The 14,608-nt window shown below is 47.6% G+C and overlaps 1 protein-coding gene across 1 annotated transcript in view; it reads left to right on the top strand.

Moving 5' to 3' along the window:
* Positions 1–4,536: 4,536 nt before the first annotated feature.
* FARSA (phenylalanyl-tRNA synthetase subunit alpha) overlaps positions 4,537–14,608 on the top strand; it is a 74,437-nt gene continuing 64,365 nt past the window's right edge. Inside the window, exons 1-4 of the mRNA XM_063931267.1 lie at positions 4,537–4,896; positions 9,072–9,209; positions 9,359–9,457; positions 10,800–10,918. Of these exons, the coding sequence (XP_063787337.1) occupies positions 4,720–4,896; positions 9,072–9,209; positions 9,359–9,457; positions 10,800–10,918 (533 nt within the window). The 5' untranslated portion in view covers positions 4,537–4,719. The remainder of the gene's footprint in view (positions 4,897–9,071; positions 9,210–9,358; positions 9,458–10,799; positions 10,919–14,608) is intronic.

The raw sequence follows: 14,608 nt of genomic DNA on the forward strand, positions 1-14,608 counted from the left end.
TTAATGGATCCCAATTTGAGACCCATAGATAATTCAGATTGCAGGAAATGTAGGAAACGACCCAGTTGGAATTCCTCCGTCGGAACACTCCGATCCTCGCACCACGCTACATATTTTCGCCAAATGCGGTGATAATGTTTCACGGTGACTTCCTTCCGTGCCTTAATCAAGGTAGGAATGACTTCTTCTGGAATGCCTTTCCCTTTTAGGATCTGGCGTTCAACCGCCATGCCGTCAAACGCAGCCGCGGTAAGTCTTGAAAAAGACAGGGACCCTGCTGTAGCAGGTCCCTTCTCAGAGGTAGAGGCCACGGTTCGTCCGTGAGCATCTCTTGAAGTTCCGGATACCAAGTCCTTCTCGGCCAATCCGGAACCACTAGTATTGTTCTTACTCTTCTTTGCCGTATGATCTTCAATACCTTTGGTATGAGCGGCAGAGGAGGAAACACATACACTGACTGGTACACCCAAAGAGTTACCAGTGCGTCCACAGCTATTGTCTGTGGATCTCTTGACCTGGCGCAATATTTGTCCAGTTTCTTGTTGAGGCGAGACGCCATCATGTCTACAATTGGTCTTTCCCAACGGTCTATTAACATGTTGAAGACTTCTGGATGTAGACCCCACTCTCCCGGATGAAGATCGTGTCTGCTGAGGAAGTCTGCTTCCCAGTTGTCCACGCCCGGGATGAACACTGCTGACAGTGCTATCACGTGATTCTCCGCCCAGCGAAGAATCTTGGCAGCTTCTGCCATTGCACTCCTGCTTCTTGTGCCGCCCTGCCTGTTTACATGGGCGACCGCCGTGATGTTGTCCGACTGAATCAACACCGGCTTTCCTTTCAGGAGAAGTTCCGCCTGGCTTAGAGCATTGTAGATTGCTCTTAGTTCCAGAATGTTTATGTGAAGAGACTTTTCCAGACTCGTCCATACTCCCTGGAAGTTTCTTCCTTGTGTGACTGCTCCCCAGCCTCTCAGGCTGGCGTCCGTGGTCACCAGGATCCAATCCTGAATGCCGAATCTGCGGCCTTCTAATAGGTGAGCCTTCTGCAACCACCACAGAAGTGACACCCTTGTCTTTGGTGACAGGGTTATTCGCAGGTGCATCTGCAGATGCGACCCTGACCATTTGTCCAACAGATCCCTTTGGAATATTCTTGCATGGAATCTGCCGAATGGAATTGCTTCGTAAGAAGCCACCATTTTTCCCAGGACTCTTGTGCATTGATGTACTGACACCTTTCCTGGTTTTAGGAGGTTCCTGACCAGATCGGATAACTCCTTGGCTTTTTCCTCTGGAAGGAAAACCTTTTTCTGAACCGTGTCCAGAATCATTCCTAGGAACAGCAGACGAGTTGTCGGGATTAAATGGGATTTTGGAATATTCAGAATCCACCCGTGTTGTCTTAGCACCTCTTGAGATAGTGCTAAAGCTGTCTCCAGCTGTTCTCTGGACCTTGCCCTTATTAGGAGATCGTCCAAGTATGGGATAACTAATACGCCTTTTCTTCGAAGAAGAATCATCATCTCGGCCATTACCTTGGTAAAGACCCGAGGCGCCGTGGACAATCCGAACGGCAGCGTCTGAAACTGATAGTGACAGTTTTGAACAATGAACCTGAGGTACCCCTGGTGTGCGGGGTAAATCGGAACGTGTAGATACGCATCCTTGATGTCCAAGGATACCATAAAGTCCCCTTCTTCCAGGTTCGCTATCACTGCTCTGAGTGACTCCATCTTGAACTTGAACTTTTTTATGTAGAGGTTCAAGGACTTCAGATTTAGAATAGGCCTTACCGAGCCATCCGGCTTCGGTACCACAAATAGAGTGGAATAATACCCCTTTCCTTGTTGTAATAGGGGTACTTTGACTATCACCTGCTGAGCGTACAGCTTGTGAATGGCTTCCAACACCCTCTCCCTTTCGGAAGAGACGGTTGGTAAAGCAGACTTCAGGAAACGATGAGGAGGATCCGTCTCTAATTCCAACCTGTACCCCTGAGATATTATCTGCAGGATCCAGGGGTCTACCTGCGAGTGAGCCCACTGCGCGCTGTAATTTTTGAGACGGCCGCCCACTGTCCCCGAGTCCGCTTGAGAGGCCCCAGCGTCATGCTGAGGTTTTTGCAGGAGCCGGGGAGGGCTTCTGTTCCTGGGAAGGAGCTGCCTGTTGGTGTCTCTTCCCTCTTCCTCTGCCTCGTGGCAGGTACGACAAACCCTTTGCTCTCTTATTTTTGTAGGAGCGAAAAGGCTGCGGTTGAAAGGTCGGTGCCTTTCTCTGTTGGGGAGTGACTTGAGGTAAAAAAGTGGATTTCCCGGCAGTAGCCGTGGCCACCAAGTCTGATAGACCAACTCCAAATAACTCCTCCCCTTTATACGGCAAAACCTCCATGTGACGTTTTGAATCCGCATCGCCTGTCCACTGTCGTGTCCATAAGGCTCTTCTGGCTGAAATGGACATAGCACTCACCCGAGATGCCAGTGTGCAAATATCCCTCTGTGCATCACGCATATAGATAAATGCATCCTTTATTTGTTCTAACGACAGTAAAACATTGTCCCTATCTAGGGTATCAATATTTTCAATCAGGGATTCTGTGTATATATTCTTTTGAATAACTTCCATCTTTCTATCTGATGGATCCTTAAGTGCGGCCGTCTCAGGAGAGGGTAACGCCACTTGTTTAGATAAGCGTGTGAGCGCCTTGTCCACCTTAGGGGGTGTTTCCCAGCGCGCCCTAACCTCTGGCGGGAAAGGGTATAATGCCAATAACTTTTTTGAAATTATCAACTTTTTATCAGGAGCAACCCACGCTTCATCACACACGTCATTTAATTCTTCTGATTCAGGAAAAACTGTTTGTAGTTTTTTCACACCATACATAATACCCTGTTTTACGGTATCTGTAGTATCAGCTAAATGTAACGTCTCCTTCATTGCCAAAATCATATAACGTGTGGCCCTACTGGAAAATACGTTTGAATTTCTACCGTCGTCACTGGAATCAGTGCCTGTGTCTGGGTCTGTGTCGACCGACTGAGGCAAAGGGCGTTTTACAGCCCCTGACGGTGTTTGAGGCGCCTGGACAGGCATTAATTGATTGTCCGGCCGCCTCATGTCCTCAACTGACTGTTTAAGGGAAGATAAACCATCACGTAATTCCACAAATAAAGGCATCCATTCTGGTGTCGACCCCCTGAGGGGTGACATCTGCATATTTGGCAATTGCTCCGCCTCCACACCAATATCGTCCTCATACATGTCGACACCCCGTACCGACACACACCGCAAACTCACAGGGAATGCTCTAATGAAGACAGGACCCACTAGCCCTTTTGGGGAGACAGAGGGAGAGTCTGCCAGCACACACCACAAAGCGCTATATATACAAGGGATATCCTTATATTAAGTGCTCCCTTATAGCTGCTTTAATATATAATATATATATATATAGCCATTAATGTGCCCCCCCTCTCTGTTTTACCCTGTTTCTGTAGTGCAGTGCAGGGGAGAGACCTGGGAGCCGTCCTGACCAGCGGAGCTGTGACAGAAAATGGCGCCGTGTGCTGAGGAGATAGGCCCCGCCCCTTTTTCGGCGGGTTCTTCTCCCGCTATTTTTCCAGTCAGGCAGGGGTTAAATATCTCCATATAGCCCCTATGGGCTATATGTGAGGTATTTTTAGCCTTGTATAAGGTTTATATTTGCCTCTCAGAGCGCCCCCCCCCAGCGCTCTGCACCCTCAGTGACTGCCCAGTGAAGTGTGCTGAGAGGAAAATGGCGCACAGCTGCAGTGCTGTGCGCTACCTTATGAAGACTGAGGAGTCTTCAGCCGCCGGTTTCCGGACCTCTTCACGCTTCAGCATCTGCAAGGGGGTCGGCGGCGCGGCTCCGGGACCGGACTCCACGGCTGGGCCTGTGTTCGATCCCTCTGGAGCTAATGGTGTCCAGTAGCCAAGCAGCAAATCCACTCTGCATGCAGGTGAGTTTACTACTTTCCCCCTAAGTCCCACGTTGCAGTGATCCTGTTGCCAGCAGGACTCACTGTAAAGAAAAAAACCTAAACTAAACTTTCTCTAAGCAGCTCTTTAGGAGAGCCACCTAGATTGCACCCTTCTCGTTCGGGCACAAAATCTAACTGGAGTCTGGAGGAGGGTCATAGGGGGAGGAGCCAGTGCACACCACCTGACCTAGTAAAGCTTTACTTTTTTGTGCCCTGTCTCCTGCGGAGCCGCTATTCCCCATGGTCCTTTCAGGAACCCCAGCATCCACTTAGGACGATAGAGAAATAAACATTAGATAGAGAGAGAGAATTCTCTGTAAATTCTATGGTTATTCCTTAAAGTGTGCATGTCCGCCAAGACGCCAGCAGGGGGAGCTGTGAGCTCACGCAGCGGAAAGTATGGAGTTGATGCGCCGCTCCTCGGAGGAGCAGGATGGCCGGCGTACTGTTCACGTACCGTAAACAAATGCAGAGTGGATGAGTAGCAAGATGGCCGACGCAATTGCCTATATCCGGCTTGATCATGCCTCGTTCGTGAAGACGCTCCCGTACGGCGAAAGAAAGCAATATGTTTCTGACGCATGCGCAGAGAGCAAGCCGGTAGCACGTCGTAGTAGACTGCGAGAGTTGAGAAGGCCGGCGCATGCGCAGATAGGGGACTGGTCAACTCGAGAGGTACGGCCGCAGAGAGAAGACTAGTGGCATTGCGGCTTCGACGCATGCGCAGACAAGAGACCGGCAGCATGGCGGATAACCCAGTATCAGAATCTCTGCTCCAGAGGTTGCAGCAGGATGGCGAGTACGGGGGCATGGACAGCCTGGAGCTGGCAGCGGCGCTGGGTGTGGATCACCAGCAGGTGGTGGGGGCAGTGAAGAGCCTGCAGTCCCTGGGAGAGGTGAGACCATCTGGAAGGCAGAGGCTGATGCAATAGCACTATACAGATAGCAGCCCTGTGGGCTTAGGTTGCCCTTACGGAAAAGGTCCCTTAGCCCACTTGATTCTAGCATCTACCCTGTGGGCTTATCCAGCAGTTGTGGAACTACATGTCTAATTGCACCTAAATGCAGTTAGTAAGTTACCCTGACCGCTTATGTACAGTGAGCTATGCTGTCTCCTGAGATGTACAGTCCGGTGCACATATGGGCACTTATCTGTACGCCACATATGTAAACATGGAGCCTGCCCACCTGTCATTTGGTTATATTTGATTCTTGCTGCTGAATTGAGGTCAGCCAGGGTGTTGTATTTGTGAAGGTGGGGTCATCTGTGCATACCATGAGATCATGGTCACTAGTGCGGGGCTGATTTCTTTCTGCTAGTCTAGTGGGTGTGGGGTGACCGTATGTCATTGCAGGGGTAAGGTTGTTCTGGGGAAGCTCCCCACTTGCTGAGAATTTAATCCCAATAATTTATTTTTTTCCACAACAATTAACAAGTATATAATTATCCATAGGTATATCTTTTATTTTTGAAGTGTAATACGGTCACTGCAACACTGTACAAGGAGTACAGGCATAACTATATTAGTAAGTAACACTCCTTTCAGGCATAAAAACCCGGCTTCGGACTCGGGACACTGAGCACGGGTTGAAGCCAGGGCTTTCTGTACTTGTCCCAGTTCACACATGGGTGACAACCTGGGTTTTTCCTGGGTTGTCACCCTTCACCCAGGAGCCAGGTCCTCTGGTTTACAGTGGGTGCTTGGAGATGATTTTATCTCCAATTGCTACTGTCCCCCACCAGTTAATTTCTTAGGCATGACCTGTGTTTACGCCTTTCTGACATGAGCCGGGACACTGACCTGGGTTGCTAGTCCCGGGAATAACCCTGGTCGGTTGCAGGGCCACAGGACTCGGGACTGTTAACCTGTGTAGACCCTTCCAGACATAAGACAAACACTCTCTCCAACTGCCGACCCATCTCTCTCCTCCCTTTTGCCTCCAAACTCCTTGAGCGTATTGTCTACAACCGCCTTACTGCTTTTCTTTCCTCGCACTCACTACTTGACCCATTCCAGTCTGGCTTCCATCCTCTCCACTCCACTGAAACTGCCCTTACAAAAGTATACAATGACCTCCATGCTGCTAAATCTAAGGGACACTACTCTCTACTTATTCTGCTTGATCTCTCTGCTGCTTTTGACACTGGACCATCCTCTCCTACTGCAAATCCTTCACTCCATTGGTCTGCGTGACACTGCCCTCTCTTGGCTGTCCTCCTACCTTTCTGACCGTTCATTATCTGTCTCCTCTCATGACTCCACCTCCCCCTCACTTCCACTAACTGTAGGTGTACCCCAAGGTTCTGTCCTTGGTCCTCTTCTCTCTCTATACGTCCTCACTAGGTAAGCTCATTAGTTCTTTTGGTTTCCAATATCATCTCTATGCTGATGACACCCAAATCTATCTTTCCTCTCCAGACCTCTCCCCTGCTCTCCTCACTCGTATCTCCAACTGTCTCTCTGCTACCTCTTCCTGGATGTCCCAGCGCTTTCTTAAACTTAACATGTCTAAGACCGAGCTGATCATCTTCCCTCCCTCCCGCATAACCTCGCCTCCTACAATCTCTATCTATTGATGGCACTACTATCTCCTCTAGCCCCCAAGTTCGCTGTCTTGGAGTAATACTTGACTGCTTCCTCTCCTTCAAACCACACATTCAGCACCTCTCACAAACCTGCCGTTTTCATCTAAAAAATATTTCCAGGATCAGACCCTTTCTGACCCAGGATGCTACTAAGACTCTTATCCACTCACTGGTCATCTCAAGACTGGACTACTGTAATCTCCCTCTGACTGGCATTCCTGACAAATACCTCTCTCCACTCCAATCTATCCTCAATGCTGCTGCCTGGCTCATCTTCCTCACCAAACGCACTACGTCCACCTCTCCTCTCTTACTAGACCTTCACTGGCTCCCCTTCCCTTTCAGAATCCATTTCAAGCTTCTCACACTCACTTACAAAGCCCTCACCCACTCCTCTCCCATCTACATCTCTGACCTTATCTCCCTTTACACTCCCACCCGTCCTCTTCGCTCTGCTAAATGCACGCCGACTCTCCTGCCTACGGATTACTTCCTCCCACTCCTACCTCCAAGATTTTTCACGTGCTGCACCACTTCTCTGGAATTCCCTACTTCTCCCCCTCAGACTCTCCACCTCTCTACAAAACTTCAAACGGGCTCTCAAGACCCACTTCTTCACCAAACCCAGCCAAATCTCATCCTAACTCTTTGTTCTACGCGCTCTATGTACCCCATCTGTGTCACCCCTGTCTGTCTACCCCTCCCCTTTAGAATGTAAGCTCTCACGAGCAGGGCCCTCTTCCCTCATGTGCTTTATTCTTTCTTACTTTAATAATCTTCAACTGCACCAAATCCAGCAGTCTTCTGCCACCTGATACTTATTCCAGTGTCATCTGCTGATGTAACTATGTTTATTTACCCTGTACTTGTCCTATACTGTCATCAACTGTAAGTTGCTGTTTTCCTGTTTGATTATTTGTTTATGTACTCTGTAATTGGGCGCTGCGGAACCCTTGTGGCGCCATATAAATAAAGGATAATAATAATAATAATAATAATGCGCGCTCACTGCAAATAAACCTGGGTTTTTGACTTATGTCTGAAAGGGGTGTAACTGTAGCTTGACCTACAAGTGCAATACAATGTATAACTCAAAATAGTTTTTATAGAGTCCAGAACAGCACCCCTGACTCTGTAGCTCAAAATAAGTGTCCCTGTTTACACACAAATTAATAATAAACAGAACTCGTATTACTTCAAGTGCTGAGTCCTTGGATTTCTTCTTGTCCTTTTTTTAGGAATACATGTAAATACAAATCCAATACTAACCTAGGGCCTAATTCAGACCTGATCACAGCAGCAAATTTGTTAGCAGATGGGCAAAACCATGTGCACTGCAGGTGGGACAGATATAACATTTGCAGAGAGAGTTAGAATTGGGTGGGTTATATTGTTTCTGTGCAGGGTAAATATTGGCTGCTTTATTTTTACACTGCAATTTAGATTTCAGTTTGAACACACACCACTCAAATCTAACTCTCTCTGCACATGTTATATCTGCCCCCCCTGCAATGCACATGGTTTTATCAGTTAGCTAACAAATTTGCTGCTTGCGATCAGATCTGAATTAGGCCCCTAGCGTAGTATTTATATAATCGTGCAATACCAAAGTGAAAAGAAATATGAAACAAAGTGTTCCATTCACAATTTTGTTTTTATTTGGAACTGGAACACATATTTATTTATTTATTTACAATTATCAATACCGCGGACGCATACTCTGTAGCGCCTTACTGATAACATCTAGCCATTCGCATCAGTCCCTGCCCCAGTGGAGCTAACAATCTATATTAACTGCCATATGTACACACTAGGGTTAATTTTTATGTTGAGAACCAATTAGCTTACCCGTATGTTTTGGGATGGTGGAGCAAAACCTGCACAAGCAAGGGGAGAATATACAAACTCCACACAGGGCTGTGAGACAGCAATGCTAACCATTACACCATCCATACTACCCATGTTTTGTTGGTATTTGTTTTTTTTACATGTTTTCCTAACAGTAGGACTTTATCACAAATGAAAAGATGAAGTCACAAGGACTCAGTGCTTGAAGTAATGTAAATTCTGTTCACAATACAATGTGTAGGAACACATTTAGGAACAGCACACAGCATAGTATGAAAGACCAGGTAGGGCGAGGACACAGGGCGAGTGTGGGGCAGCTCACTCTCTTGTAAGACAAGCAGTGGTAAGTTACAGGGAGGGGTGGAAGTTTATCACTCATTGAGCCTGTACACAGGGTGGGGCGAGCATACAGTATCAGAGTCGCAGAATGGTCTCTGGGGCTCAGGGAGTGCTGCCCATGAGAGCTATAAGGTTTTCATGTATTGTGGGTGCACGTTTACACCGTCAGAAATACATCTGCGATGATAATAGATCTATAGATACAGGCCCACATAGGACACGCACTGGACTTCCGGCGTCGTCTTTCGGGGCGCAGCAGCAACGTTTCATAGCTTGCTGTGGTCTTTGTCTTTGCAGATCATCGAGGCAGAGCAGCGATCCAGCAAGAGATGGGAACTGAGCCCAGAAGGGCAGGAGATTGCCCAGGAGGGGAGCCAGGAGGCCAGAGTATTTTACAGCTTGCCTAAGGAGGGGCTGGCACAGGGCGAGCTCATGGTGAGTCGGTCTTCTCTCCTACGTCACTTGGCAAACTCCAGTTTTGGTTATATAAAACTGATGTGTCGCCCATACACCTTGCAATCTGTCATTATATATATATATATAATACGCCTCCTTACACTGTACTTTTTTTATTATACTGACAGAAATTACCTGTAGCGAAGATTGGCTTCAGTAAAGCCATGTCTAATCGCTGGATCCGGCTGGACAAATCGGCAGAAGGGGGGCCGCGTGTTTTCCGTGCAGTAAGTTGTAACTCCGTAAATACATCTCACACTTGCATTTCATTGATAACTTATATGTTACCCAGGATTCCTGTCTCGTGGTCATCACTTAACGATCTCTGTATACTTGGAAACAATCTTGTGTAACATACATCCCTCACCCCCCCCCCATCCCTGACAACTTTGCTTCCCTTCTCTTCTCCATTCTTTTTCCTGATTTGTTGTCAGTCTACATCACCAACTACTATCCAGTTATGCTGCTTTGTACCATCCTATTATTACTCTGTTTACTGTTTATACTTCCAGCTGAATGGCCCTAATGTAAAGTGAATGTAGTGGGCTATATAAGTGTGAATCCCTCTCGCACTCAGTGCCAGGTGATAGCCGCGTAACACTGTAATGTCATGGTGATGATGCCTTATAGGCATGTAGTAAGGATCCAAAGATTATATTTACATAGTTTCCCCCCCCCCCCCCCCCCCCCCATAATTAAAATTAAGGGGTCTATTTACTAAGCCTTAGATGGAGAAAAAGTGGACAGAGCTAAAGTACCTGTCAATCCGCTCCTAATTGCCATGTTACAGCCTGGGTTTAAAAAATTAGTTAGGAGCTGTTTGGCTGGTACTTTATCTCCGTAGACTTTACCTTCATCCAGGGCTTAGCAAATAGACCCCTAGATAAGTAAAATGTCCTTTCCCTAGTCCCCTCTCCCCGCTACAGGTACACCTAGTCAGGTCTTATGTATGATGTTCCAACACGCTTCTTAGATTGACCTTAAATCCCATCATACGCCCAATATTTGTCATCGTAGTCCTAGAGCAGGCCTGGCCAACCTGTGGCTCTCCAGATGTTGAGACTACACATCCCAGCATGCCATGCCACAGTTTTAGCATTCCCTAATAGCAAAACTGTGGCAAAGCATGATGGGACTTGTAGTTTTACAACAGCTGGAGAGCCACAGGTTGGCCAGGCTTGTCTCCCCAACTTTCTCCCAGTGCAGTGTTTTCACATTTGCTGATTGGGTGGCTGCCACGGTTTGACAGTTGCTCTCCATTGTGCACAATGTAAACGCTCTACAGAGCAGTGCATTAATCTGCATCGGGAGAAGGGCCCGTTACAGGCGCAGGAAGTGGGGTTACTTAGGAGCTGTTCGGGCTTGTGCTTCCTTCGATGGAACGCAGCAGAAACACCGCCCTTACCTTGCCAAGGTGCTGCTGATCTGGGGACACGGAGCAGAGCTGATGAAAGGAGGCTTCTCATATAAATGTCATCACCTTACAGAAGGGATCAGGAATGTCGCTGTTAATGTGTGTTGGTTCTGCTGCCTATAACTTTCCTGTGCGCTTTCCCTCCCCCTGCGCAGGTAGATTCAGTGCAGGACGCCGTTAAGGAGAAACTACAGCTGGTCCTGCAAGGAAAGGGCGACACTGTGAACGAGAAGGACAAAAATGAGCTGAAAAAGCGGAAACTGCTCAATGAAGTGTAAGTGCTGAAAACAAAGCATAGGAACCCTGATTGCATAGCTATGTATTTATTCCACATTGTATTTGTGTAAGGTAAACATTAAGGGAAAAGGATGACCACACAAAAACATACTGGTATTAATAATAATAATAATAATAATAATAATCTCTAATGTCCTAGTGGATACTGGGGATCTGTTCTTTAGTACCATGGGGGTATAAATCGGGTCCACTGGAGCCTGGCACTTTAAAACCTTTAGTGTGTGTGTATGTGTGTGCTGGCTCCTCCCCTCTATGCCCCTCCCCAGACTCTGTTTAGAAAAATGTGCTCAAGGAGCCGGGTGCACTTCTCTGGAGTTTCAGAGAGTTCCTTTTAATTTTGTTTTAGTTTTATTGTTTTTCAGGTAGTCCTGGTTGGCAACCGGGCTACCTGCTTCATGGGACTTCCTGAGGGTTAATGGTTCGTAATCCAAGCTGACAGGACACTGAGCTCCTGAGGTGCTGATCACACATCATTAGTATGTGTGCCCACGCCAGCAGCAAGCCACCACTCTCTAACAGATGCTGAAGATCGCAGGTGCGGTAAGTCTTTACATCGGGGTCCCGGTTAGCGGGTACCTGGTGCAGTTTGGCGGCAGGTCGTCCGGCGGCCACGAGCTGCGGTGCCCGCCGCGGACATAACTGGCTCAGGGCTTATGCCCCACAGTGCTCACTGCCCCTAAGGGCTTGTCTGTACTGATATATATGTGAATTTCTCTCAGGGCCAGTATATTATTGTGAGGGACCGCGCGCCATTGCAAGGGGCGGGGCTTCCCGGAGCGGGACCAGAAGCGGTAAGGCGCCATTTCCTGCTGCTGCAGATCATCAAGGCTGCATGCACGCTGCTCCTCCAGGGACCCACACTGTTAAAGACTGCGTACTGGTACCAGGAGGTCATAGCAGGGGGGGAGCACCACAGCGGTAGCGCCGCTACACGTTTTATCAGGTTTGTACATATTATTTCACACATTGGGCTGCTGTGTTTGTGTGCTGGTCTCCGCTCCTCAGTGTCACTCCAGGGGCTCTCTAGGGTCTAAGCAAAAAAGGAGTTACCAAGAAATGGAAAATCGGGCGCTATTGGGTGCTGTGTCTCTAATGCTGCTGCTACAACGTTTGGGATAGTCACGCCCAAACCATACAATACAGAAGGAACAACAACAGATAGCTGCGCTAGTGTGGTGGTGAATTAATGAATTGTAACAGGAAGGATTGAGTGATAAATATTTCACATTTAATAGGGTATAAAGTTAGAGCAAAATAAAACCATATATATGTAGAAAATTCATAACAATGAACATGAAAAAATTAAAATAGGGTCAAAGTAGTTACTGCCAGTGTCAATGTATCACGTTCCTGTTGATAATGAACTGGATAGCAGAAAGTAGAGACAGACTGACAGCGCAGTCTCACCAATAAACTTTACCAAAGCCGCTAGAGGTGTAGTCCCATAAGAATGTCTCTTACATCAGGTCAAAACCAGCCAGGTTCTGGGGATCCTCAATTAGCGCGGTGTCCTCCTTAGGTCTAAAGGGTTGATGATGCTCCAAAGAGATTGATCGTCTCACTTGTGTTCTGCACGGTTCAAAACTCCAGTGTTGGTCCGGATACAGTTCGGCAGTGAAATTGGTGTAAATAGTGACCCAAAGTAGCCTCCTGACGCGTTTCGCTGCAGGCACTGCAGCTTTATCAAAGGTCTGATAATCTCTTTGGAGCATCACCAACCCTTTAGACCTAAGGAGGACACGCGCTAATTGAGGATCCCCAGAACCTGGCTGGTTTTGACCTGATGTAAGAGACATTCTTAAGGGACTACACCTCTAGCGGCTTTGATAAAGTTTATTGGTGAGACTGCGCTGTCAGTCTGTCTCTAATTTCTGCTATCCAGTTCATTATCAACAGGAACGTGAGATATTGACACTGGCAGTAACTACTTTGACCCTATTTTAATTTTTTAATGTTCATTGTTATGAATTTTCTACATATATATGGTTTTATTTTGTTCTAACTTTATACCCTGTGAAATATTTATCACTCAATCCTTCCTATTACAATTCATTAATTCACCACCACACTAGCGCTGCTATCTGTTGTTGCTCTCTAGGGTCTGTGTGGCGGTGTTGTACAGTGAGCTGCGCTGTTTCACAGTATTTCTCTGACGTCCTAGTGGATGCTGGGAACTCCGTAAGGACCATGGGGAATAGCGGCTCCGCAGGAGTCTGGGCACATCTAAAGAAAGCTTTAGGATCACCTGGTGTGCACTGGCTCCTCCCCCTATGACCCTCCTCCAAGCCTCAGTTAGATTTCTGTGCCCGACGAGAAGGGTGCACACTAGGGGCTCTCCTGAGCTCTTTGTGAAAGTTTTAGTTTAGGTTTATTATTTTCAGTGAGACCTGCTGGCAACAGGCTCACTGCATCGTGGGACTAAGGGGAGAAGAAACGGACTCACCTGCGTGCAGAGTGGATCGGGTTTCTTAGGCTACTGGACATTAGCTCCAGAGGGACGATCACAGGTTCAGCCTGGATGGGTCCCGGAGCCGTGCCGCCGGCCCCCTTACAGAGCCAGAAGAGCGAAGAGGTCCGGTGAAATCGGCGGCAGAAGACGATCCTGTCTTCAGATAAGGTAGCGCACAGCACCGCAGCTGTGCGCCATTGCTCTCAGCACACTTCACACTCCGGTCACTGAGGGTGCAGGGCGTTGGGGGGGCAGCGCCCTGAGACGCAATAAATCGATGAAAACCTTATATGGCTAAAATAAATGCATCACATATAACTCCTGGGCTATATGGATGCATTTAACCCCTGCCAAAACATACAGAAAAACGGATGATAAGGACGCCGAGAAAGGGGCGGAGCCTATCTCCTCAGCACACTGGCGCCATTTTCCCTCACAGCTCAGTTGGAGGGAAGCTCCCTGGCTCTCCCCTGCAGTCACTACACTACAGAAAGGGGTTAAAAAAGAGAGGGGGGCACAAATTAGCCGCAGTATAAACAATACAGCAGCTATAAAGGGAAAAACACTTATATAAGGTTATCCCTATATATATATATAGCGCTCTGGTGTGTGCTGGCAAACTCTCCCTCTGTCTCCCCAAAGGGCTAGTGGGTCCTGTCCTCTATCAGAGCATTCCCTGTGTGTGTGCTGTGTGTCGGTACGTTTGTGTCGACATGTATGAGGAGAAAAATGATGTGGAGACGGAGTAGAGTGTCTGTAATAGTGTTGTCACCCCCTAGGGGGTCGACACCTGAGTGGATGTACTGTTGAAATTGCGTGACAGTGTCAGCTTTGTATAAAAGACAGTGGTTGACATGAGACAGCCGGCTACTCAGCTTGTGCATGTCCAGACGTCTCATACAGGGGCTCTAAAGCGCCCGTTACCTCAGATACAGACGCCGACACGGATACTGACTCCTGTGTCGACGGTGAAGAGACAAACCGTGATTTCCAATACGGCCACTCATTGCATGATTGATGCAATGGAAAATGTTTACACTTTTCTGATAATATGAATACCACCAAAAAAAGGGTTATTATGTTTGATGAGGAAAAACTTCCTGTAGTTTTCCTAAATCTGAAAAATAAAATGAGGTGTGTGATGATGCGTGGGTTCCCCCCGATAACAATTGATAATTCTAAAAAGTTATTGGCAGTATACCTTTTCCCGCCAGAGGT

Source organism: Pseudophryne corroboree, chromosome 6, assembly GCF_028390025.1.
Source record: "Pseudophryne corroboree isolate aPseCor3 chromosome 6, aPseCor3.hap2, whole genome shotgun sequence".
In the NCBI taxonomy this organism is placed as follows: Eukaryota; Metazoa; Chordata; class Amphibia; order Anura; family Myobatrachidae; genus Pseudophryne; species Pseudophryne corroboree.